This window comes from Camponotus floridanus, unplaced genomic scaffold (assembly GCF_003227725.1).
Source record: "Camponotus floridanus strain SB8 unplaced genomic scaffold, Cflo_v7.5 scaffold8, whole genome shotgun sequence".
In the NCBI taxonomy this organism is placed as follows: Eukaryota; Metazoa; Arthropoda; class Insecta; order Hymenoptera; family Formicidae; genus Camponotus; species Camponotus floridanus.
Window position 1 is genome coordinate 2,276,182 of NW_020229849.1, and position 27,444 is coordinate 2,303,625.

Consider the following 27,444-nt stretch of genomic DNA (forward strand, 5'->3'; position numbering starts at 1 on the left):
TGTAAAATCCGTTAATATATTGTGTATATTTACAACTTTCTATAGTATATCAACATTGGATAAAAATTCATTGCAATAATTTCGAAAGATTTTTAATGATAATATAATAAAAAAAGATAATGTAAAATCCAATTTATACTGCTTCTTTCTATAGCAACAAAGATATTAAAAATATGGCGATTCAAGATGTAGAATAAAATTATAAAGAAAGTAATAATACAAAGCATTCCTGCTTTAAAGATGTCATTATATGGGAGTCTTTTTAAATATAAAAGGGCATAAGCGAAGAAATAATTATTGCAAAAAACAGGTGGTTGTAATATCTTGATCTACATTAGTAAAGTAATATCGATCTCCTCTGTTTTTTATTTATATTAAACTCTATTATAATTATAATAGAGGTATATTTTATTAAATAATTAAAGGAAAATTATGCAAAGAAAAATATTGTTTTCAGCCAGATATACTGGAAGAACATTTTCTATGAAAAGTAATTGGCAATTTATCAGATATAGATTTAATAAATAGAAACAGAGATTATCCTCAATCCAATGAATATTTTAATATCAATCCAGACGATTTTACTGAACATATTTATGCAATTAAGTTATATTTGCCTATGTAATGAAAGTTGAGAAGCTTGCAAAATATATTTATAGACATTGCAATATTATGTATTCATCATGGGCGTTTTAGGAAAGCTGCTATCATTTTATTCTCATGATCTAAATGAATGGGATCTACGTTGTAAAATTTTAAATAAATCAAGTTCAGAGATTCCATGGGAGAAAAAGAAAGTGAAGAATTCTTTCAAAATAAATTCGGGATGTGATAATTTAGTTTCATTAAGCCGTAATAAACCTTATTTGGTGAATGCTCAATATACCAAAAATCATGGAAAGAGGTATAATTACATAATGTAATTTATCAAATTATACATATTAAATATTGGCAGTCTATAACATTATTATATAAACTTTAACATTATTTTAAGATATTTTGCATACACCATCAGTGTCAAACGTGTTTTTCGAATCACATTATATATATAAATACTTGTTTAATTTTCGAGATATGGCAGTTTTATTTAGGCAATTTGTTTTTATATCGTTCGTTAGTTTTCCATATGGGCGACAAATGGACTGAATTTTACTATTATGCTATGAAACCATGGATTCATTACATATCTCTTTCTAAAAATGCAGATCAAAAATAATTAGAGTATAATGTTAAAATATCTAATTATATATCCTTTATCCTTACCTTACTTTATTTTTAAATTTAAATTATCATGGTTAATTAATTTTATTTTGTTTTTTGCTATATTTTCAAAGATTTGAATTTGCAAGAAATAATGATGATTTAGTGAAAGAGATTGCATATCGCGATAGAGATTTTATATATAATAATTTACGATTGTCGGAGGTTATATATTTTTAAAAACAGCTACTTATAAAATTACGGTAAATTTTTAACATATGCCAGTATTAAAAAAAAATTTGTACGAATCAAAAAGAAAAAAATAAGTATTTGTGATAATTTTATACAAGTACTAGTTTCTTTCAATAATGTAACATAAGTATATTAAACAAAGAGTATATTAAACAAAGAGTATAAATTTTGTAACGCTCAATATTTAATTAAAAATATACAATAGTTAAAATAAAAATACATATTAATTAATGCTATTTATATGACAGTGAAGAATATAATACAATAGAGATTTTATTCAGGGCGCGACATAATAACATGGCAAGTTTCAATGAACTATTAACACCCTAAAGTCAATAATAATATAAAGAAAGACCTTGTATAATTGAATTCAAATAATTGATGTTAGAACTGCATATGTTATTAAGTAATAATTTAGTTTTAATTTAATTTAAAATAAATACAATTTTTTTTTATTTCTCTTTTACAGAGATTCTTTTATTCAACAAATAAAAGAATAAAAAGTACAAGGCTTTTCTTGCTTTTCATTTTACTCTACTAATATAATATACATAAAAGTAATTCTTAACAATTAAGTACTGGTCAAAATACTTACAGTATTACTAAGACACTTTTTCAAATGTAAGAAAATATGTAATATATTAATACTTGTTTTAAACATCTTTTAACATTGGTTACAGTGAAGACGGTTTTTGACAACTTTTCTTGGACTATCTTTTTTTCTCTATTAAGGAAGAGAGATAACATTATACATTTCGTAAAATACAGTTTACAGTGCACTTTCATTTTGTAAAATTGAGAATTAAACTCTTTATACATAAGAACTTTATATATAAATTCTCACACACACAGCACTATTAATGTCAGAGAAATCCATTTAATACAATTTACATTAGTTGCTAATAATATCTAATATATACACACACACACAAACACACACACACATATATATGTGTGTGTGTGTGTGTGTGTGTATAATTGCATATAAAATCAAAGATAAACAAGCTACCATTAGGAGAAATCATGAAAGCATTATATAAAAACAGATGTTGTCTTCAAACTTACACAGTGTCGCCTAATTGACATTGATGACATGTAAGTGACCAGATACTTGATTTAACATTCCAAAAAAAGCTACATTTGGACAGATCTGACATTTACATATCCTCTCTTTGATGTATAAATTACAAAAATATTTGTAAGGCACATAAGATAACAATTACCCTAGCATAATTGTAACATAACGTAATAGTTGACATGAGTATTATAGATATTTATATATTTATAAATGTGGACAAAGTACGCAAATTAAACACTGGATAAAGTAGATTAACATTGAAAGAATAATAAGTATACAGAAAATATATTTTAGCATACAAATAAATAAAAAATCTATAATACCCATGTAATACTTTTTTAATCAAGAAACATTTTCGATAGTATTGTCAGTCAGAATTCTGATCATTACTTTTTAATCATTAATTGTCATGTCTCTCAAAGTGTCGCATATCCTTTATACATCGCGCGATCTAATGGAACAGTAGAGTTCCAAGAAATCCGTAAACATTTCCAATGTTCAAAGTCTTTGCAAATGGATACACGAATAAATAGGCAGTGTAGAATGTTCTGTGTTACATTACTGCGTATTAAAACATTACTCAAAGATAGAATATAATATATATTCTCGCGTATACGTATTTTGCACTGGCAATTATAACAGAACGTGTGCAAGTTGAAATACGCGCCACACACAGCTGCGCGAATCATTTTTAATTAATGCGCTTGCGCAGCCACGCAGTTTAACGGTTTAGCTGGCGATGACGCTGCTCACAATTTTCTAGCTATCTATTTAATTATCGGGAAGAAGGGCGCTAGTTTTCCTAAATCACCGCATTGATAACGATTCCGACCGCAAAACTTATCACGGCAGATACGTTTTTTTCGGAGCAGCGCTCGCATGCCCCCATTAAAACTAGAAACCTTATAACAAGTACTATAAGATCTCTATCTTTTACGTAGATACTACGTATCTCGCAACAATTACGGTCATGATGCTGGATAGAAGCTGCCACGTCTTCTCTGCTGGAATCGACAAATTTTCGGGCGCCCCAGAGTCCGCATGACTGTGATTCGGTGACGTGACGAGCTCGTCGGTTCCTCCTGTCGAGTTGAAATTGGAATCGTAGTAGCACGTGGTCTCGCGCGTAACAACGTGATTGGACGGCGCGCCGGCGCCGCATTGATCGTGCGCATGCGCGTGTTTGACAGCGCGAAACTGTGCCGATCAAACAGTGCGCGGTGCGTCGGTCGTTTGCTCTCGGTTGCCGCTGCCAGTTGCCATTGTTGTTTGGAACTATATATTTGATTTTTCTGCGCGTAAATAATCGAGATTTTGGCACGCGCGTGCGTGCACCGATCGTGGGACGTGCCGCTTCGACCGCTCACTTTTTCCCGAATTCGGAATGTACATTGTTGTCGTCTGGAAAAGGCGATTGCTCCCGGTTAATGCGGGTGGTTGATCGTCTTGGCTCGAGAGGCTAAATCTCCTCAAATTTTATGAATTATCATCTGGTTATTACTTGCTCATATTAGTGTTTACGGTGTGAATTATAGGTTTTATGTTACCAATAAGTGCGTGGAAGTAAAGAATTTAACTTATATATCGGACAATAATTGAATATATTAAAAGTATATGAGAAAAAGTTCGCGATATCCAATATATCAACAATCGGATATTTTAAATTGAAAATTAAAACTTCTTACTATTGCAACATAAAAAAGTGAAAAAATGCGATTATAAGTGTCGTATCAAATATATTGAAATCATTGTCTACAGAAAATTATTCCATTGGAAGATTTTTCATCAGTTGTACGTAAATATCAATACATGAATTTTATATATACAGGGTGTATCTTAAAAAGCTCTCACTAAGCAAATAGCGTTATTCCTGATTAAAAACCGAGTCGAAAAGTCCTGAACTATTTTTTTTCCAAGATTCATTAAATAATTAATCAGATTTAAATATTAAAAAGATTTCTGAAAAGATGAATTGTTTAAAAATTAACATAAAACAGTTTATTTTTTTGCTTATCCAAATCTTCATATGTTGATAACGAGGAAGTTTGTCTTTTTATTGGCGCGACTTTACTCATTAATTACTGCTTTATTAAGCATTATGGAAAAAAATGATTCAGGACTTTTCGACTCGATTTTTAATTAGGAATAACGCTGTTTGCTTAGTGGGAGCTTTTTAAGATACACCATGTATATATATATATATATATATATATATATATATATTCCAAGTAACAAACACATGATATATATATATATATATATATATATATATATATATATATATACATATATCAGTTGCGTAAATTACTTTTTACATTTTTAGATTGAACTTATCATGTATTTAGTAAAACAAAATTATATTAAAATAAAACAAAATAAAGAAATGAATATAATATAAAAGTAACAAAAATTGTAAAAAATAAAATTGTGCATTAAATTTTAAAGAAAAAAATATATTTTATGGCTTCTTCGAGATTTCTAAATAATCAATAATAAAATAGAAAATAAATTGAAATAAGAGGCATATTGGGGCGAAGGAAATTCGAGATAGGAAAATTTAAATTATTAATAATACTGTGTGTATATGTGTGCATTTTCCCTCTATACACCTGGTCATTGAATTACAGGTCGGAGAGAAAAGGGAAAGATGTGTAACTTACGATGCATGCCGTGTTTCCAGAGGATTAAATCTCGACAAACACGTCGAACATTCGAGAAAATAGCGAAAAGGTATGTATTAGAAAAAGTAAAAAATTATACGTAACGTGCGTATAAAGTAGAATTTTTGTGCGAATAAAATATAACAAAAATAAAATCAATAAAAGAATTTAGAAAAACAGATAAAGATTAGAACTGGAGGGAAGTTTTTCGTAAGTGTCAACACATTGTTAGATTAGGAGGAACAAGTCGAAAACCTTTATGTTTTTATGCAATATTAAGTTCCAAACAACGCAACTGCCAGTGGCAATGATTACTCATGCACCAGATCTTATTTCATATTTGTGTGCAGATGTGTGCACGTGTATCCTTATGTGTATAGATTTTGAAATAAATTGGTGCTGGTGTAACGATTAACTATTTGATTAATTAACTATACATTACATGTAACAATCAAGTTGTGAGCGATGATAAGACAAAGGAAAAGGTTCATGCAACACAAAATGATATTTTTATAATATAATAATACTACTTTCCCAACATAAAATAAAAATCACGTGTAAAAGAGATGAAGTTAGAGTATGTGAAGAGGAGAAAAAGCTTAGTACGCCACAACCCCACAACAATTGTAATGTGCTAATAAAAGCTGTCCGTGTAAATGAGACAGAAATGAAAAGAGAGGAAACGTGAAAAAATGTCTTACTCATACGATATTTACTTTTTGTCTTGTCAAACTGGATGTGGCGACGATGACACAAACCGAGTTTTCGATCATCGTTTACTTTTCGATGTCGTGATCTTTTCAATAATAAAACTCTGTTCTCATCCGTCGCCTGGCTAATAAATACTCTGGGCTTTGGCGTAATCATAACGTCGCGAGGTTATCAACAATGTGTGGAGATATTAGATTCAAAATGGTAAATCTGTGAAACCATAATGATATGATGATGATATGATTTGATGAGTGGCGATTAAATGGTTAAAATAATGGCGATAAAAATGGTTGTGTTAATCAATGATAGATTGGTGCTTTATATACAACGTATAAATATAATGTAGCGTATGAATAATAAGCGATAAATAATCTCCTTACAAAACTAATCAATATTAATTAATGTTATTTGTACTTTTCTCTCAACGTGATTATTTATCTTTAGTTTATTATATTAATTATATAAATAGCCAACACACACCATACATTAAAATCCCCAAATTAATGTTATGAATGTTTTTATGTAGATCAATCGAGCGTAAACATTTTATTTTGTTTTTCAATACTTTAGAATTCGCAAATTTTGATGCATCGAAATGTGCTCCCTCTTGAATTAAGTTATGTTTAATAATGTCCGCGAAATACTTTTCACATCATGCAACAATATTATCTACGCGTCGCATCAGATTTTAGCGATTTATGACTTGATAAAACACACGAAATGTGAAAGAGCCATCATGAAATCATGAATCATGATGTTCATAATATATTATATCAGAGGACACACACGTTGCAAAAGATCTTTTAATTTCAATCTACCGGTTCTAATATTGTGTTATATACATCAACTATTGTATTCGAACAACTCGCAGTCATTGAAGATTTAAATCTGATCAAATCTGATAAATCTTTTTTAGAAAAATATCGCGTGCACGTGTCTCTTTTCGCGATGTAGCCCTAGTATCGTAATAGCCAGGTGCACGAGAAAATCTTTTTAATATCGCGTTTCCTGCCTGCCTCTGTATTAGGGGAATTATTTTCAATTTCGTTCACATTGATTATTTTCAACAAAGTAAAACGAGCGGAACGAACCACTAGGTATTTATTGTTGCGAGATTCTCCGGAGCATTAATTTAAAGGATGTGCAATTCATGCAGATTCGCGGAAACTTATTCATCTCGTTATTCTTGGAATATTTTTATTACGTATTATTTTTTTACGACAGTTAGTAATTATGATATAGTAAGAATTATATAATTATTCGTCGATAAAGGATTATATTTATAACTGAATATAAAAGGAGAGATGCGTAAAGATTACAAGACTCTCGAGAAATATTTTCATAAATGTTGTAACGCGATTAATGGACATCTTCAAATTTTTTTACGAGGCTAGGCAGGATTTGAAAGATTTTATACCTGCGTCTAAGATGATGTCGCCGACGCTGTCAAGATTATTGTAATCGTCGTGCATGTCAGCCACGTCCAGATTGCTGGCAAATGCGAATGGCCAGAGATCATTACCTAGCGTCCCTTTATTAGCGGATTTGCAGCCAAACCACCAATACGCCGTCGATCTTGGGAAGGCGGGATCAGCATCGTCCACCTAATAAATCAAAAATAATTATTCATACTTTTATCCCGTATATTATATTAAATTAAAATACAATTATAAAGAAAAAAAAGAAGGAGAGAGCATGTATTATTACAGTGTTATTGTCATGTTACTGTGATATTGCTTCAAGTTTAATGAGACTCTTTTAACAAATATTATCATAGAGAAAAAGTACAGGAAATAATACAAATTTAATTCAATATCCCTTTTTTAAGTTACATACCCTGAACATTCGGTCGTTGAATCGATAATAGGCGTTATCTTGGAAGAAATACGTGTAACCTTTGTAAGTTACTGCTGCGTTGATGTGATCCGGGATACCTTGCCAGTTTTGAATAAGTTTAGGATAGTTACTCCTCACTGGTGGCTTCGACGCCGGATCAAAGCGCCAAAATTTCGTACCCTTGTAGAAGTAAATCTTGCCGTTTCCGGTCCATACAGTAGCCGCGTCAATGTGATCGGGGATACCGGTGAAACCGTCGCTAATTTCCTTCGGATAATCACCGTCCATAGTTGTATTAATATACCTCCAATATTGCGTTCCCTGAAACAACAGTTGTTGATGAATTAGGATAAAATTTACAATTTACGGCGCACAAATACGTAAGGTATAAGTTTGTGTATTTATCTTAGCTTCTCGATAAACAGTTTTACCTTGAAGAAATAAGTTTTGCCATTTCTGTACGTAAATGCGGCGTCTATATTTGACGGAAGCTCTTTCCACGCGCTATTAATAAGTCTAGGATAGCCACTAGCTACACCGTAGTCTGTTAATTTCCAATAATGTTTTCCTGAAAATTCCATAAATTTCCGTAATATTCGGTATTCATATTGTTTGTACATTTGATGAGACTTAAACGCTAACAATCAAGAAATTCTAACTCATGTGCGTACCCTTGAACACAATCGTTTCGCCTCCTTTAGTACTGAACATTGCATCGATTTTCGGATCCTTGCACAATTCAGGATCTTCTTCAGCAGGTGGCGAAGCACTTCCGTGAGGTGTTCCACCTCGTGGTATATGCTTGGTTTTCTCCCCGTATAAAGCCTGAAATTACCGTATTTTTTCATATTTCACATATTGAATGGCTATACCGAAAAAAAAATATTCTTGTTTTGAAAATATATTTAATTTGAACATGGAAATCTTGAAATGAGATTGCGAAATTATATTGCGTTAATTAATGAAAAATATAATTGCTTGAATAATTGCTTACTTGAATGAAGCCACTTTATATATAGTTGAATAAAAAAAAATATATTCTTATGATTTAAGATTTAATTTTCTTGAATGGAAAAGAAACAATGTTAGATAGAAAATAACATTTTTAAATCAAAGATAATTATAAAATATAATAAATATAATTAAAAATAAAATAATAAAATATAATTAAAAATATAATAATATAATTTTCTTAAAGTAGAATTAAATAATTATATATTCTTGAGGTGACAATTACAATATTAAAATAAGACTGTAATATTGTTGAAATTTAAAATTATTAAATTCTTCAAAGGAGATTATAAATTGTTGCGTTAGAGTAAGTGTATAAGTTTTGATTTGACACTTATTTCTTTCTGTGTAATCTTTCCGGTCATCTCTCATTTATGAGAAATGTAAATACCTGAATAGCGGCGGTATCGTCTTGGTCTAGAACAAAGTGCGGATCGTAGCCGCGATAAAAGGGTGCCATCAGTGCGCTTTTAACGTCGCTGTGACTCAAGCCGAGCGAGTGCCCAAATTCATGAGCCGCGACCTGGAAGAGATTGGTACCGCGATAGCTTCTGATAGTCCAACGTTCAGAATCGTCAAAATGAGCATCGCCACCGTATACGGGAAAATATGCGTGCGCCAAGGTACCACCAGGTCCATCGAAAGGATCACCGTCTCCGTGCTCGCCTACCTCGAATCTAATTTCGATATGAACCTAAACAAGAACCCCAGACCTTAGAGAATATATCATGATCCTCGAGTATATAAATATAGAAAATATAAATTATATTATAATTAAATTATATAAATTATATTATAAATTATATTATAATTAAATTATATAAATTATATTATAAATTATATTATAATTGTATAAATTATACATTTTTCTATCACAGTATTTTTTGTTGCCTTACGTTTTCGTGTCCCGATTTGCGGGTGAATGTCAAATCAGTTTCATTTGACCAAACGCCAAAGGCTTTCGCGATTTCTTTATCCACTTCCTGTTTGTTCAGACCAGTCGGATACTTGCTGAGCTTGTACGTTAGATTCTTTGTACGCCATCTGGACCCTGGACGAGAAAAAGTATAAGTTTTATACGTGAAGCGTGTACAGTGGCACATTTGCTTTGTTTAATAGTATTGCAGCGCTATTGTCGCGTCAGCTTCCTAGGCCAGGTTTCCCTCGGCTATTCTATCACATGCACATCCGTTACGCTGTCGCTACTATTTATTTGGTATCGCATCGTGATTCCGGACACACAGAAAAAAAGGACATTCTTGTTTTGAAAATATATATTTAATTTTAACGTGGAAATCTTGAAATGGGATTATATTGCGTTAATTAAAGAAAAATATAATTGCTCACTTGAATGAAGCCATTTTATATAGTTCAATCAAGAAAAATATATTCTTACGATTTAAGATTTAATTGTCTTGAATAAGAAACGAAACAATATTAGGTAGAAAATAACATTATTAAATGAAAGATAATTTTCTTAAAGTAGAATTAAATAATTGTATAATCTCGAGATGACAATTACAATATTAAAATAAGACTAATTAATAATAATAATTAATAAAAATTAACTAATAATATTGTTGAAATTTAAAATTACTGCCAAGAAGATCATAAATTGTTGCGTATATACGAAGCAATGAACGCGTTAGTTTAAGTATATTAAATTTATTTATTAAGTATATTAAATTTAGAATTGACACTTATTTTTTTTCTATGCATACAAGTGTAATATTCCTATTTTTTCACGTATAAATTTGCGGAATCCGCAGCCACGCTATCATTGTCATCACGCATTCGTTGTTTGTTATATGATGTAGGAATAAAAATCACAGCTCGCGTGTTATATGCTCATCACGGTTACAAAGCTACCGTTTATGCAACAGCTGTTTATATATATATATGCTTGATAATTATGATATCGTGCATAGTTTGCAACGAGTTACGCAAGGATTCGCTCGTCGCTGTGCGAAATTCGAAAGAATGAAAAACTAGAAACATTAGGTTACCGCTAGGTGTTAAATTTTACGACAGACATTCTGTAGGATGCACGCATGGCCGAACTTAGCAGCAAGTTCACTGAAACATGAAGAGCACGTGCGCGTAGCTTAGGTTCAAAGTCACGGTTAGCTCGAAGCTGCACAATCATACGCTTTGTTATTCCAATGATATAGTGTATGAGTGTCGCGCATAAGAATATCTTTGCGGTACTCCTTTATTTTCGATACGGCTTGACCAAAGCAATTGGATCGTTTATCCAAGTGTTGTTCAATGTCAATGAATCAATTTCATGTCTCAAAGATTTATATTTCCTTGCATATGAATGTGAGTGAACTGTAACCTAGCTATAAATATCTAGCTACAAATTTGCTGATTGCACATTAGCTATAAATATGTACACATCTGCTAATTGCACATTTTTCATTCGAAGACAAGGTATTCATCAGATGTAAGATCATATGGCCAATTGTCTTTCATCATTAAATAGCGAGGTACATACGTGGAATGCAATTGTCAACTTCGTATGCGACTTTATAATGCATCTGGAACATCCGACGAGCCATTATCATGATACAGATCCGCATGACCCGTTTAGGGTGACTGACTCTATATCAATGACTCGTAATAGTAGCGAGACAAAGCAGGAAGTCGGAATGTGCGACTCAGTTGAATTTATATTCGTAAAATGGATACAAAAATTCGCGCAATGTAAAGCGCGAAATAATCCTTATATTTAATAAGATCTAACGCGTTGGTTCTCTTTTCATAATCTCGTAACAGCCGAGTTATTAATATTCAATCAACTTTGAATTATGAACACTTTTTCACCGACGGATTTTTATAACAAATGTGCACGTCGAGTTAGATAATCGATTGCAATTGATCAAACGTAAAGTTATGTCATATCCTGCGGTTACGTCTACGCAATCCAGATTGCATTAAACTTTCTTAAATTTGTCAATCATCGTGTCAAATTATTTATAAATTATTCGATTCCGCGATAAAACATGACGTAATCATTGTTGAGATTAAACTTTGTACGTTATTTCATTCACCTTGAAGAGCGTATCTCTTCGACCTTCCATCAGCAGCTGGTCCAACCTTGTCTTTAACACCGCATCTTGGTGTAGCCATAAGTTTAGCAGTCTCTTCATTTAATTCACCTGCAACAAAAACGTGCGAAAAATTGAATATAAATATTATTTGTCTTCAGTCTCTAGAACTACTTATTACTTCTTAATAAAGAAGTGTTTTATGTCTTATTATTTCCCATCATCTTCAAGTAATGTGCGTGATAAAAGTGATTAAGTGGCTGGATTCGCGCGTATATTGATTCTTCTGAAGTACGGCCTGTGTGCATATATTTTCGTGTACCAGTTTATATCTCTTATGCGTAGGTAGGTACGCTGATATGTATGTGTGTGTATGTGTATATATATGTATTGTCGTGAACCCCGTGCACGTACTAAATTCTCAGGCATGTATGCATAATATGCATAGTAATACGAGACTTAACTCTCGTGCATATGCTACCACTAGTTTCGCAGCGCGGTCACGCGACTCGATATTTACAGATTCATCGTTGCCGCAAAGATTCGGAGCGCGATACGCGACGGGGATTATATTTTTTTTCTGGGCTGCAATCTTGCAAGAAGTGTATCTCATCTCGCGAAGCGGCCTTGAAACTTCTTACGTGTGTCGTTTCTTATATTTCGTAATTTTTTAATTTTATAAATTCATTCTGTCACGACTTCTTCCCACCTTCCTTACCTGCCTTGAGAAAAATTCTTGTTCCAACGAATACGTAAATGAACCGTGGTTTACGATTTTGAAAAGTAATATCGCGAAATGAAAATGAAAATCGTTACTGTAAAGATATTTTTAGTTTATTTTTTTTTCTTTTTTCCTCTTCCTCTTTTTTTTTTATTTTTTTCGTGATCGTGGATGCATCAACAATGCGTACGATTATGGCCGATGGCCTACAATTCTACAGTTAGATCATTCTTCCGTTCACCTTCGGTTTTCATTGGACTCCGTTGCCTGTTCTAGTCTGCCATAGACTCTCGTGTACTATCATTAATGACTGGCGAAACTTTTGCGAAATATTGTCGAATCAATTTTTCCACCTTTTATTTTTATATCTTTTTTTCATACATTTCCTTAAACTACCAGCAGCCTACATTTGATAAAACATAGTAAAATGTGTGAAATTGTATTTCTCAATAAACTTGAAATTATTGAGAAATTTTATAATATTCAATCGCAGTTGTGCAAAATGCAATGTTTTGTTTTGTTTTTATTTTAAAATTTCTTGCGTACTTTTCTAATCGATATTTCATAATGATATTTCCACAATGATTTCTCGCGACAAAAAGAGAGAGGGGGAGGGAAAGGTGCGGGTGTTACAAGTAATGAATCACTGCTGAAACGCCGCGGAGTTGAGTTCGGTCACATTTCATTGAATTCTGAATCATCGCTATTACACTATAGACAGGGAACCACCTACTGTTATCATTCCTCAAGCAACTTGACATATTGCGCGCATGATTGTACCTCTACAATTTCACACATTTTTTGCTATTCTTGCTTTTTTTCTTTTTGAGTCACATGGATACATTGGCGACGTTGAATAAACGCATCCTTTGTAATTTTCTGCGTGAGTCATCAATGAGGATACGTTCATCAACTGACCCAGTAATAAATTTTGCACAATTACTACTCTCCCCTACACGTATATAACATTTGAAATTAAATTTAAGCAAATAATATATATATATAACATACCCGTTATGTTAAGACCGGCGAAAGCTTGAAATTCTTCTATCGCTGCCGTCAGCTTTTCTTCGCTTAAGAAGGCACCACTCTCTGGATTTATTGGCGGCAAATATCCGTATTGCGCCAGATAATTCTGCAACATTAAGAAAAATACCCTTTAAAACACCTGTGTTCTCAGGATATGCGATAATTTGTGCCCAAACATGAGAATATTGCTTTCTTAGTACGTGCATATTTCGGTGATCCAAAGATATCTTTTATTTATATCTATTCAAGGCTGCATTATCATAACGTGAAATCACAAGTAGAAAAATCTAGTCACTTTGCAAAGAATCGGCCTTTAAACTCTGTGTCACAATGTAACCTTGACGTTTTACGAGCTTCGAAAGTGAAGCAACTAAAGATATCTATGTCTTATCTACGTGTAAATTTACTCAAATCCTTAGTTTCGTTTGTCAATCTTGTTCAATAATTATTTTTGATTAATAATTATAATTGCGCGATTACAGAATAATTTTTGTCAATACATGCCTCGCTTCTCTTTTACACACGTGCAAATCTCATCGATCATACGTGATATATTTTTATTCTACCACCTTAAAATATAAACTAAATAAAATATAAATATGTAACAAAATCCGATGTTACACAAGACGTGCTCTTTTCCCGCGCAAAAGAAGATATGTCGTAAGAATGATACACGAGCAGAAAATTGACATTAGAATCAATTCATACGACATTATATTCCAAGCACAGAGATTAGCTCTTTAAAACTGACTCATCTCTCATATCGGACACGAAGAGCACCGTCTGTCTAACTTACTAGTGTTCTAGTTTCGTATAAAATGACAATCTTGACAATCAACCGTTTCTACTGCGTGAAAGTTAACCAATCGATTTGCTATCGCATGTATTCTTTCGTAGCTACCTCTGTATTGATTTTGATTTTGTTTTACAAAGAGTAGCCGCACATGTATATATATAATGGAATTTCATGATATATTCAAAATATTTAGATAAAAAAATAGAAAAAATATACTTGATAAAATCGGAGTAGTTTTAAATTTTTTAATTAAAACAAGAGGACCGAGAGATGTTATTAAAGCTCTCGAAACTTTTATTTATACTAGATAGTCCTGGAAGCCCGACAAAATTACTCGGCGCAAATCACTGTACAAAAGAGTCTGGCGAGTAAGTCACGCGAGAATAATCAAAGTATATAGTGTGTCTAGACTGTAAATTAGACAAGCAGAAAGAGACTTTTTTATACTGAGACTTTACTGTTATTTAATCACATTTACATAGTCTAATTAATATTCCATTAGTTGGATCGTGCAATGAATTCCAGTATATGTATATTTGCTGGAAAAAAAGATTAGATTTGATGCTTTTACCTTTACATCGTATTTTATTTGTATCATCATATATCGTGTGAGAATTAATTTTTTTTTAACTGAAGAAAGCTTTTAAAATGAATTTAAGTATTCGTAATTTCATATGAAATTATGATGTGTGTATGATAATTATATGTGTAGATGTATTAATTGTAAAATGAAACAATCGGACTTTGTCATTCGCATAAAATAAAGCAGTAAGGGAAAATAAGCGTAACTGTAAAGTTATGACGTGAGTCATTCTATTGGGCATAAAAGTATGTTTATTCAGATATTTTTGCGCTGATAATTGCACACATCTTTGTCACTCTAGGCAGTAAAGTTTCCGAGTGCAATCTTTAGATCATTGATTTTTACATTTTTGGGTAGAAATTATTTTTATGAACATTCCCTTTTTTGGCAATTAATTATCTTTTTTATTAAAATATTATAAGTATAAATGAAAAGAGATTAACCTCTGTTTTATTCTTTCTGTAAAAAAAACATTGTTACAAAATTTTGCGATTTGATATATTTAACAGAGAGTAATTTTTTAAAACTAACGAGTCATTTTATCTTGATAAAGATATTTTTATAAAATTGAGAGATATTTTTATAAAATTAAGATATTTTATAAAATAAAGATTTATAAAATAAAGATATTTTTATAAAATTGAGACTCTTATGAAAAATATTAATTTCTGACAACCGTGTTTTATTCCGGTCGGATGAATAGAACTCAAGTGACTCAATGAAATCCTACGATTGACAAATTTTTATTATAATCTACTTCAGGCAAAGTAAGCTTCCGCGAAGGTCGAGATTTTTATGAATGAACGTAGCACACACACTCTCTCTTATGCATGCATCATGCGTGAATGGACGCCTTCCTTTCTCGCTATTTCTCTCTTTCTCTCTCTCCATGTATATGTATCGTACATGTATGTGTGCGTATCATTGCGTACATGTAAAGTATACGATACACTACGGTGCGATTGAATCAGCCAAGTGGTTTTCCGCGAATCCGATCGTGACTTGGCTCAGCGCCGCGTGTCGGTGTATTAATTGACGATTGAGGTGTCGCTGAATTTCAAGGTCTTCCTAATGGATGTTGATTGTCGATTGTCTTCAATTGATTGCAGCTTGGAAAATACATTATGATTTGCGTGTGTATGTTCAGTCACGCACGTGAGTGCATGTATAAGCATCATAAAATGCGTTATATTTTCACATGTTTAATTTCAACATATTTAAATTGCTCAAATTTTGAATATTTCGCGTAGTAAGGATTCGCGAAAAAAGACAAAATTCGTAAAAAAGACAACAGAAACATAACATATAATTATTTAAACCTCGAATACAAATGGCACGCATGCACTATATTCATTGTGTATTACGAATATATAATATATAATCGCGTGAAAAGGTGCATAATATATATTTGTAGAAACTTACATTGCAATATTTTATATAAAAATCGAGTCAGAATATTTTGCCAAGTGTGTACAATCATCGTAAAAAAGACAACAGAAACATAACATATAATTATTTAAACCTCGAATACAAATGGCACGCATGCACTATATTCATCGTGTATTGCGAATATATAATATATAATCGCGTGAAAAAGTGCATAATATATATTTGTAGAAACTTTCATTGCAATATTTTATATAAAAATCGTGTCAGAATATTTTGCCAAGTGTGTACAATCATAAATCTTTATAATATGCGTCATTATAAAAAACGAACCACTTTTAAGTGAGCAATCATATATTATTTCCCTACATTTTATATTTTCCCCACATTTTATATTTTAAACTTTTTTTCTCTTATTTTTGTTATCTAAAATTATATAAATTTCTTTCGCGATAAAAAGAATATCCTCGATGATTAATTATAAGCAGAAGTTGTTTATGTAATTACATAATTTCTTTAAATTATATCGTATAAGTTTTCTGCAAGACACAATTAAGTGCTCATCGTTTAATTACATTACTGAATGACTGTATGAGTTCATTTTTTTTAAATATTGTTGCATTACGAATTAATATCCGGCATGACGGGCAAATTTCATACGAATTTCTGATAGAAATGCTACACAAGCTTGTAATCTATGTATGTTGTTGTCGTTGTAATTGTACAGCAGGACTCGCGTTAAGCACGAAACGTTTTATGTCCGGGTTACCTTGAATCCGTTGTTCAAGATATGACGTAGATATCCACGTAGATAATATTCCTTTCAAAGTACAGTCTACATCAAGTGTCGTTTACGCTATTATTGTGTATTATATGCAGACTTATAGAAATCGCATCGAAAAGTAGTTTATCGAAAACAAACATGTATGTGTAATTAAATATATAAAAAAGCAAAAATTTGTCTCTTCCTCTCATTTATATTAATTATATTAATATTCTCGAAGAAAAAATATTGTCATACAATGTCATAAATTTATAACACAAGTTTGTTGTTTCCATGACCTGAATTTTCAATCGTTGAGATTTTACGTTACTTGCAGCCCAGTTTCGTATAATTACCGTCTTCTACCACAGTTTATTTAATCTCCAAATGTGTTTAATCTTCAGGTGATTATCTTCCCAACAGCATTAGAGAACCAAATTACATAGAAGGAGGTTGTTTTATTAATTCCTAATAGTATAAATCTTTGGTGCTTGAGATGTTAAAATGAAAATGTTGATTATCAAATTAATCACATATATTTTATTTTAATTTTTTATTTATATTAATCACACATATTTTATCTTTTTTTTTATTTATATATTTTATTTTTATTTTTTTTTAATTTTATCTTAATCTTAATTTTTTGTTTATATATAAAGATTTATTTGATGTCAAATATTGCCGAAGTAGTATCTGGGTCGACTTGTATACGATTAATAGATAGCAGGGGATACCGCAAAGGCCAAGTGTTCTATGCTAATGGAAATTGAGTAACTTTATCTCAACGGAACATGGCGTGTCTTCCGAATCCCGGCCAGAATCATGTCCGCCATATTAGCTGCGCTGATAAATTTAATTCGAACAATATCGGGAAAAATTTCTTTATAATTATCTATCATATCAATTATAATTAAACATCGCGTAGCTATTTTATCTTACAAATTTATTAAATTAATAGCTATGTTTAAAGCTACGTATGCTTTTCCGTTTATGTACACCCGACAATCTTTTATCTGATCGCGTTATCAATGATAACGCTTAGTTTGTCGTCCGAACAAGTCCGCCTTTCCTCATCAACCAAACTTTTAGCTTGTAATACAAAATGCAATTTAAACGATTCTAACGAATTCTTTTACGATTCCATAATCTTACGCATAATCTGGCTTATTATTAAGCTTATCTTATTGTAATTGTATTTATTTATTTTTATTATATCCATATCTACAATCGCGAACATGTGTGTGTGTGCGTACGTCAAATTTTTTAAATAAATTCTCCTTTTTCACATAAAAAAATATAGGGTTATGTGAATAAGATCTCTAGAATTACTTCGACAATATAGATAACTGTCTGCAATGTAAAGCAAGAGTCTTTGTCTAGACAAAAAGATAATCAACAAATTTATCGGGTTAATTTAACATAAAGATAGTGTTGTCTTGCAATGCAAGGAAAAATGAAATAAAATGAAATGTCTTTTATCAGTTGTAAAATGATTATTACATTTTAACGCGCTCACAGGATATCGCGTGGGAGTAGCAATTTTGAAAAAAAATTCATTTGATTCCTTTACGTTGATCTTATCCTTTACGATATAATCAAGCTTCTAATTTCTTTGTTTTCACACTTTTGCAAGTATATATTGCTCAAAAGCAAAAAAGCTGTACATAATTGAATATATATTTATAGATTTTTGTTTATTATTTATAGACTTTTTATTTCAAGCGTTGATATAGTTTCCTGTATGAGCAACTCTTGATATAGTTTCCTGTGTGAGCAATTCTTTTTATTATTTTTAATCTCTCAATTATGAAATAAGAATTGTGTGCATGTATTGATTTCCTACAATGTTGAGAAATATTTGTAATAAGTGATTAACGATAATTGGTTATGATGGAGTAAATTGATAAATATCAATAGGAATTTATTGTCACTTGTAAAACTTGTTTTGATGTTTGAATTGTAAATTTTGCAATAATTATATATTGCTCGGAAACAAATAATCCGTACATAATTGAATATATATTTATAGACTTTTATTTATTATTTATAGACTTATTATTTCAAGCGTTGATATAATTTCCTGTAGCAACTCTTTTTATCATTTTTAATCTCTCAATTATGAAATAAAAATTGTGTGCATGTATTGATTTCTTACAATGTTGAGAAATATTTGTAATAAGTGATTAATGATAATTGGTTACGATGAAGTAGATTGATAAATATCAGTAGAAATTTATTGTCACTTGAAACTTGTTTTGATGTTTGAATTATAAATTTTGCAATAATTATATATTACTCGGAAACAAATAATCCATACATAATTGAATATATATTTATAGACTTTTATTTATTATTTATAGACTTTTTATTTTAAGCGTTGATATAGTTTCCTGTAGGAACTTTTTTTATCATTTTTAATCTCTCAATTATGAAATAAGAATTGTATGCATGTATTGATTTCCTACAATATTGAGAAATATTTGTAATAAGTGATTAACGATAATTGGTTACGATGGAGTAGATTGATAAATCTCAATTATAAAATAAGAATTGTGTGCATTGATTTCCTAATATTGAGAAACATTTGTAATAAGTGATTAATGATAATTGGTTACGATAGAGTAGATTGATAAATATCAGGAATTTATTGTCACTTGTGAAACTTAGATTTTTTGAAGTGTAAATAATTTTTACATAAAAGGACGTATCAATTTTGAGAAAATGATTCTGGAAGAGAAGTAATTTTCTTTTGACATATCAAGTGCCGCTTGATTGTAAAATTTTACAAACTGTCGGTCGTAAAATAAAAGGAAGGAGTGCATAAGCGTCAAGAGAGCAGCACGCCGGCCTTGGAGAGGTCTTTGTCGACGCAAACGTTATTAATATTCTACGCCTTCGCGTCTTCTTCTAGACGTTGTTTGAATATAAAGGATAATTCTGACCATCTTCACATTGCTGTTTTGTACAATATATAATACTTTCTCATGCATGTAATTTCTCTTCTTTCGCGATAATCTTTATGCTTTATAACGGCGACGGAAATATCAAATTTTGAACAACAAATTTGAATAATGATTTAAATAAGAGGTAGATAAAACTATAATAATTAACTATAATAATTAACTATGTTATTTTCACAAAATTAAAAAGAAAAAGAGGATAAGTATCATGAAAAGAATATTCAGTTAAATATAAATGGCTTGTCGAAGTTCTTCTAATTACTTATCACTTATCATAATTATATGTATCGCAGATTGCAATGTTAAACATGTTGCGTCGATAGCAACAAGACTGTGATTTGATTTATGCAATTATGTTCGATTTCAGAGAATAATAACTCTATCATATAATATTATTGTAATTGATTATATTAACCCTTTACAAATCAACGATGATCTATTGGACTAATCTGATCAAGAGTTGAATAATGTCAATATCCATAAAGTTTATGATTGCAGGATATTCAAATTGAATAAAAAGTATTTCCATTATGATTAAATTAAGAGGTTGGCAAATGACAAAAGCGAAAAATCTTAAAAAATGTTGAGTCAACAAGCGGAAGTAAGATAGTTCAGTTCATAAGTAAGACGATTCAGGTCTGTGCATCATATGAGTCATTGAGAAGCAAACAAATGCGATAGCTAATTTTTCCTGTTTCTTGTCAATAAGACATACGTCGATGAGTTTCGAGTTTCAACGTCAATGCAAATCGATGTTACGTATAAAAGTCTATACGCTTGTTAATTTTAGAATCTCCTTTCATTTAAGAAGACTCGAAGCAACGCGACACTGCAAGATGCACTCGTACAACATCAACAGAACGTTTAAGAGACGGATGTTTAAGTCAAGACTAACAGTTAGGTACGGTACAGTTTGTAGCCGGAACAATCTTTTACAGTAACTACTGGTTAGCGCATATTATATAACGCACATTACGTGCACGTGTGGATTCCACGTGTCGGAAAACGCATAAATCGCAGAGACACGTTCGCGGAAATAGAAATAGCGGTTTCACAAAGAAATCAGACACTTAAACATGTGATAATCATACAATGCATACGCACGATAATTTGGTTTGTGACCGATATAATATGCAATCTTGTATACAGGGTGTCAGGGCAATCTCTTCCCAAAAAAAGCTCTTGTAGCTTATTTCGAGAGCTTTTCAAAATTATAATAATTTTTTTTCATCAAGTACTTTTCAAGTTATGAAGCTTGAAATAATCTCTTAATTTTATATAAATTATAAAATATTCATTTTTAGATTACCTTAATACTTTTATGTACAAAATAATGAGAGGAATCAATTGGTGTAAAGAAAACACATAATTGTTTCGAAAAAAAATATATAATTGTTAATTGCAAATTACATATTTTTTCTTCAAAACAATTATGTGTTTTCTTTACACCAATTGATTCCTCTTATTATTTTATACATAAAAATATTAAGGTAAGATAATCGAAAAATGAATATTTTATGATTTATATAAAATTAAGAAATTATTTCAAGCCTCATAACTCGAAAAGTACTCGATGAAAAAATAGTATAGTGTTTTGAAAAGCTCTCGATGTAAGCTACAACAGCTTTTTTGGGGAAGAGATTGCCCTGTATAATTTACATAAAAATAACAAACGAAATTTAAAATATTAATACCATCAAAATGGGTAACTTTTTATTTAAATACATGATTAATTTGAGAATATTCCTTCATTTATTTCTTTTACCGAGTGTGATTCATTTTTCTCATAGTCTACGATATAATTGAGATTTGTTGTATATAATATTTAATACGAAAATAATGATTTAATTGTGATCAGAGGGACCTGTTCAAATATCATTATTATCTGTGACAATAACGGTTTCTATTGGTTGGACGTGATTGCGTGTCTTATCAACAGGTATTTGTCTCCGCGAGCTTGTCATGCGTATCGTAACTTTTTGTCTTTCTTGCCCACACGCGCCTGATACGCAACAAATCATTCGTGCTCGAGAATAAATGAGTGTACTTGTGGACTTGAGCAAGATTCGCGTCTGTTAGCTTTGTTCTGTTGAAAGCTATCAAAGCGCCAAAGAGCCACGTATATATCTGATTTTGAGGAATACGTAATTTTCATACGTTCGTTATCTCCTATTCAAACGAGTGTCATCATTTATTATTGGCTAGATTTCGTATACATGTCACAACAGGATGTTTTTGATTAGCGACGATATTGTCGCTATTTATATATATGTTTGTCGAATGGCGGAAGGGAAAGATTTCTGGTAATTTCAGCGACACTAAAACCGCAAACACGAATCAATTCCTCTACTAGAGATTCTTTTTTTACGATCGGCACGCGATTGGAAGGAAAAATGCCAGGCAGAGCTCACTGCTGGCTTAAATATAAAAAAAAAGGAACGGACGATTGCTGGATCGAGTGACGATGAGAATATCTATGATTGGATCGTTAATATTCCGATGACGATCGGTCCGTGTCCGGACTGTGGATCCGCGATGACGAAGGCCAACATATGAGATCTCTGAGCTACGGTGTATTTCCGTGTTGAGCCACATACATTATGTACAATTTCCTAGTATAATCTACGAGAGAACGAGGGAAAGATATCGCGTGCGGTTCGATGACTTGGCATATTGCCGAAGTAAGATTACTGGAGCATCAAATCGTCAAGATCAACCGGATAATGAATTTCGTATTTCAATTTCCTATTATCCTACCTTATTCTTCAAGCGAGCTATTTCAAGCAACAGGACACCTTTGTTCCGAGCGTGTTCTAAGCTTATTTATTGCATAATGATTTTTACAGACGCGATTGTTTGTATGCGTAGAGAAATATATATGTTTTTTTCTCACTTGAATATGCATACCTGTCGAGGCAATAATTAATGTCTGACGTTGCGAACGACTTTTTTTAGAGTTTACCGTATAAACGAGCAAAACTACGTACGTTGACTTGTAACGTAATAATTATGAACTGTTAAATATTATTATTATATATTGTTATTTTTTTATATATTGTTTTATATATATATCGTTAAATATTGTTATTTTTTTATAGATAAAGATCGATGAGTCTCAGCTTCCTCTCTTTCAATTAAATACATAGTCCTTGATTGATTTAAAAATCAAGTGGAATGTTTGTTTAAATCAAATTTAAAATAACAATTTTTTTAAAATCGATGATTCGTCGAACAAACCTTCGTTCTTGTGTATATTCAAGAACACCAGATAATATCAAAGTTAATCTTCGACCGATAAATACTTTGTTATCAAGCCAAATATGTGGATAAAGTGTTAAAACAGAGCTCATAAGAAACGTTAATACGTACAACGCATTCAAACTTGTATAATAATAGAAGCGAGAAATGAAAATCTCTCTTTTTTTCTTTCTCCCTTTCATATAATCTTCAAATGCAATTTCTTAGTCACGCTAATAAAGCATAATAAACAAACAAAATTGCATATCCAAGTGATAGTCCGATATATATATAATCGAATATCAACGAGATAAACGTTTTCCTCGAATGTTATTCGTTGTAATCAAAGGAACAACGAGTACCAATGCAAAAAGATTGCAATGCGCGATCTTGCATTACTCATCTGTGACGCATCTCGTGAGGATTGCATAGCTCCAGACCGTTTCTTTCTTTCTTCCGAATGTCCGCATACAATAAAAAACCTCCCCCCCCCCCACAAGTCTCGACGCATAGTCTACATAACTTGTTGCGTAGTCTATACAGGTTGAATCAAAAAGTAAAGTTCCTCGTTTCACGATTTTATTTACGTATATAAATTGGACTTATTATGAAATATAAATTGATGGTTATATCTTTCAATATATCCTTCGAGAAGAATTAACATTTGCCTCACCTTGGCACGAGTTCGAAGGTTCCCTCCCGGTAAAAATCCGGCTCTCGAGATGATTAAATCATTCTCGAAGAGTCATTCTGTACCGTCATCATCTGCATCATCTAGAAATAGTTTCCCTCCCCAGATATTTTTTGTAACATTTGAATAAATGAAAGTCAGAAAGAACCAGATCTCAACTGTAAGGATACTTCGTAATGTTTCAATCAAATGATTAAAAAATTATTTATTTGTATAGAGTAAAGTCTGACGTTATGAGAAGAATTTACAAGAAAAATCTCTAGACAAAAGTTTTTTTTTTTTAATTTCTTCCTTGATGATGCAAACAGAATGCTGTTGAAGAATGATTTAACCATCAAAAGCTGGATTTTGACCGGAAGGGAATCTTCAAATTCGCTCCAACAAGGTGGGATAAGTGTCAATCTTCTCGAAGACTGTATTGAAAAATAGTCATTAGCTTCTATTTTAACACAATAAATCCAATTTACGCAGAAGTGGTAAATAAAAATCGTAATAGAATCTTACTCTCTGATCCTCTCTAGTAATACATACCATGTAATTCGTACAATATCGAAGCAAAGTGGAATTTAATTCCCATAATCACGTTCATCTACGTAGATCACTTTGCAAATGGGAAAATCTCTATACTTACCGCAGCAGTGGTGTCGCTGATGACGACATTGAGCGGCGCTGCTTCCGTACTCGCGCACAAAGCGAGAAACGCTATCGTTGTCAGGTAGCCGTCGACGCTTGACAGTCGCGAAACAATTTTGCTCCACCTCATATTTTCGATGCAATCTCAAACTACGTCTTTGCTACGTTAACGTACACCGCGATTCTTCTCTTCTGCACAGTATTATTGCTGCTCGTCGCTCGCTCCTTTACATCCCCTTCCTTCGGAGACACTGAATACACACGTGCTTCCCGGAAACACCCTTATTGTATACCTTGACAGTCGCGAAGAGCGATGTCAGATGCGATTCATCCTAAATCAACCGACTTCAACTATTCTCCTGTCGAGGGTAAATTTTGCACGCGAGAGCTGCTAGGGAGCTGTTGACGTTACCTCTCCAATTCTGTTCGCGAAGCGGAAACACCTGTTTTCAGTCTAGCTCTGACAGCGAACCGGCAACTATACCTGACTAGCAGAGTGGTTTGAAACGTGGTTGCCACAACACTATCGATCTCGTAGCGTTTTCCTCGCTGGTGGTTCGCCACCTGTGCTCTTTCGTTCTGTTGCTCCGATTCTTCGACTTTTACGCGTATATGTGTCGCGTGAACCTCGTTCGATTTTCACCGACAGAGACCTTCCCTCGATGATCTGCTGAATTCGTTGAAACGATCGTGGAGCGAAAGGGAAAAAAATAGGAGAAAGAGAGGGAAAAAAAAAGACTGAACAGTAATAAGAAAAGATAGATCACTGTGTACGGGATAGATGTCCGCGTCAAAGGAAGAGAAGAACCGACGAGAAGCGCGCGAATGTGCGGAGCTGGTACCGAAGCCCACCGCCACTCTGAATCATAATCAGTCTGCCACTGACTTTTATTGAGATCTCCCACCAAAGCCGCGACAAACCACGACCGCCAATCGCGCACGACGGAGCTTCTACATGTGCATACGTATGTGCAACGATGCTGCGTTCGTGCGTGATAATTTGTCAAATCGGAAGTGAAGAATTGTTGCGATAGAGTACAAGTTTGTATATCTAATATCTCTGACAGATTCCCGAAATTATTTTTCAACATTATTTTAATTTAGAATTTGAAAAAAGAAATTACTTTCGCTTGCACTTCTTAAACGTTTAGAGTCTCGTAAATAGGTTTTTAGAAGATTAAAATGTGTAAAGTATATAAAAATACGTAAAAATGTAACGGAGTTACATTTACATTTGTAGATTGCTCTGAAAATTAGCGCTCAAAAATGAGCTAAACAAGTTTTATGAAGTATTTTTTTCATATAATAGGCTCTTCATTATTTTGTTAGCTTAATTATGTATTGTTTCAAGACGACCGCTCAATTATTATACACGCGAACAAATCCAGAAAATTGAAATACTATTAAACAAGACAAACACATCATCTACAAGCTTGCTAAGAAAACACAGGACGCACAAAAGAATGGAACTTTGTTGGAATAATTGTACGCATTTTCAATTTTGTGCAAGGATTGTAAAATTTATTTGTGAAAATCTTTCATGAAATGATTTGTTTGAGAGATATGAAGATGCATATATACAAGATAAATAATAACCAATTTGTCTAATTAGATTATTTTTTCGCCCACTAGATCAGACTTCTTTTTAATTTATTATTTGACATAAAAAATGTTTGACGTTTTTTTTCATTTTTTATCGAGATGAATTTATAAAAATACTCTTTTTCTCATATTTATTACATATATCTCTCGCGTTGACGGTTTATTCCTAATTTCTTAATAGATTATTGAATGATAAATGTCAAGTTTCAACAATCTTTGAGAATCGATAAAATTGTGTGTGTGTGTGTTCTATTATTTTTTTATATAGTTTCTCAATCACGTGAAGATAGTAAACGGATTCGATGATGAAAAATAGATTTGATATTTTATATGATATCCTGAAATGAGATATTAGATTTAGGCATCTAGATCTCCTTTTTATAGTTCTTAGATGAAGGAAACTTTTGTTCTGAGAGGTTGCGTGGACAACTTTGTGACTCATCCGGGTTTTAAGTTGCATGGTTTTGTTCCCGAGAATTCTTCTAACGATACCGACGACCGCAGACTTGATTCCAAACCGGGGTCGATGCATGAATTTATGTAGATAAGTGTTTGCGCAAACTTTGAGTAATTACTTAGTCATTTACTTATTATATCTGATTTGATATGTTAGATATATACAATAAGAGATATATACATGTTAGATATATACATGTTATAATAATAAGTTTTTCTTCATGCAAATTAATTAATATAATAAAATTTTGTATAAGCAATTACAATTAGTTATAAAGGGCTTGTAGAGCAAGAAAATAAATATATTACAAAAATTTAATTATGTCGAGATGTACATCAAAATAAGTCTATGTCGACGGTGACATTACAATTTGTAATTAAATTAATTAAATTAAATTAATTGAAGCAAACAATACTTATCATAATTATAATAATTTTTGGAAATGTTCTATTCCTCGTTAATCGAAGCGTGATTTATTAAGATACACGAGAAAATGTAATAAAACTTTTTTCGCCTTTTAGTGCACCGGAGAAATAAAGAATATAATTATATATTAACTGAAACCCTTGTTTCAATTGTGATTTCATACATATACGAGTATTTTTCCACTCATGCAAAATTTTATTATATTAATTTGCATGTGAAGAAACTCATTTTATATCATTGTGCATATCTAATGTACGAAAGCAGCGAATCTTTCGTAGACGAAACTTGAATGCAAACGACAGAGTACATTGAACGAATGAGTAAGCATCGGACTTTTTGGTGCGCGCGCGCGATTATGATTC

At 31.8% G+C, this 27,444-nt stretch overlaps 1 protein-coding gene and 1 pseudogene across 6 annotated transcripts; one reads left to right on the forward strand and one right to left on the reverse strand.

Annotated features, from left to right (window-relative positions):
- The first annotated feature begins 173 nt into the window (after positions 1-173).
- LOC105255452 lies at positions 174-1,510 on the forward strand (annotated as a pseudogene).
- Positions 1,511-2,429: 919 nt separating this feature from the next.
- LOC105255413 (matrix metalloproteinase-14) lies at positions 2,430-25,445 on the reverse strand. Of its 6 annotated transcripts, none has more exons than XM_025414213.1 (10): positions 24,596-25,445; positions 13,531-13,654; positions 11,802-11,909; positions 9,645-9,799; positions 9,140-9,442; positions 8,409-8,562; positions 8,169-8,305; positions 7,738-8,058; positions 7,424-7,505; positions 2,430-3,612 (listed from the first exon to the last, which is right to left on the reverse strand). In XM_025414213.1, exons 1-10 carry the CDS (start codon positions 24,725-24,727, stop codon positions 3,464-3,466), a joined length of 1,665 nt encoding a protein of 554 aa, XP_025269998.1. In that variant the 5' UTR covers positions 24,728-25,445; the 3' UTR covers positions 2,430-3,463. The 6 variants fall into 6 exon arrangements, with proteins under 6 accessions (XP_025269998.1, XP_025270001.1, XP_025270000.1 ...); XM_025414216.1 differs by having other exon boundaries at positions 2,430-3,931; XM_025414215.1 differs by having other exon boundaries at positions 2,430-3,998.
- Between the last annotated feature and the right edge of the window lie 1,999 nt (positions 25,446-27,444).

What these genes read in the sequence shown, in the direction of transcription:
- LOC105255413 (XM_011264683.3), bottom strand. Translation starts at nt 24,727, where the DNA reads ATGAGGTGGAGCAAAATTGTTTCGCGACTGTCAAGCGTCGACGGCTAC. An exon ending in TCAACGACCGAATGTTCAGG is followed by an intron (nt 7,506 to 7,737) that starts GTATGTAACTTA and finishes TTGATTTATTAG; the next exon opens with GTGGACGATGCTGATCCCGC. An exon ending in CGACATCATCTTAGACGCAG is followed by an intron (nt 3,613 to 7,318) that starts GTATAAAATCTT and finishes TCAACTCGACAG; the next exon opens with GAGGAACCGACGAGCTCGTC.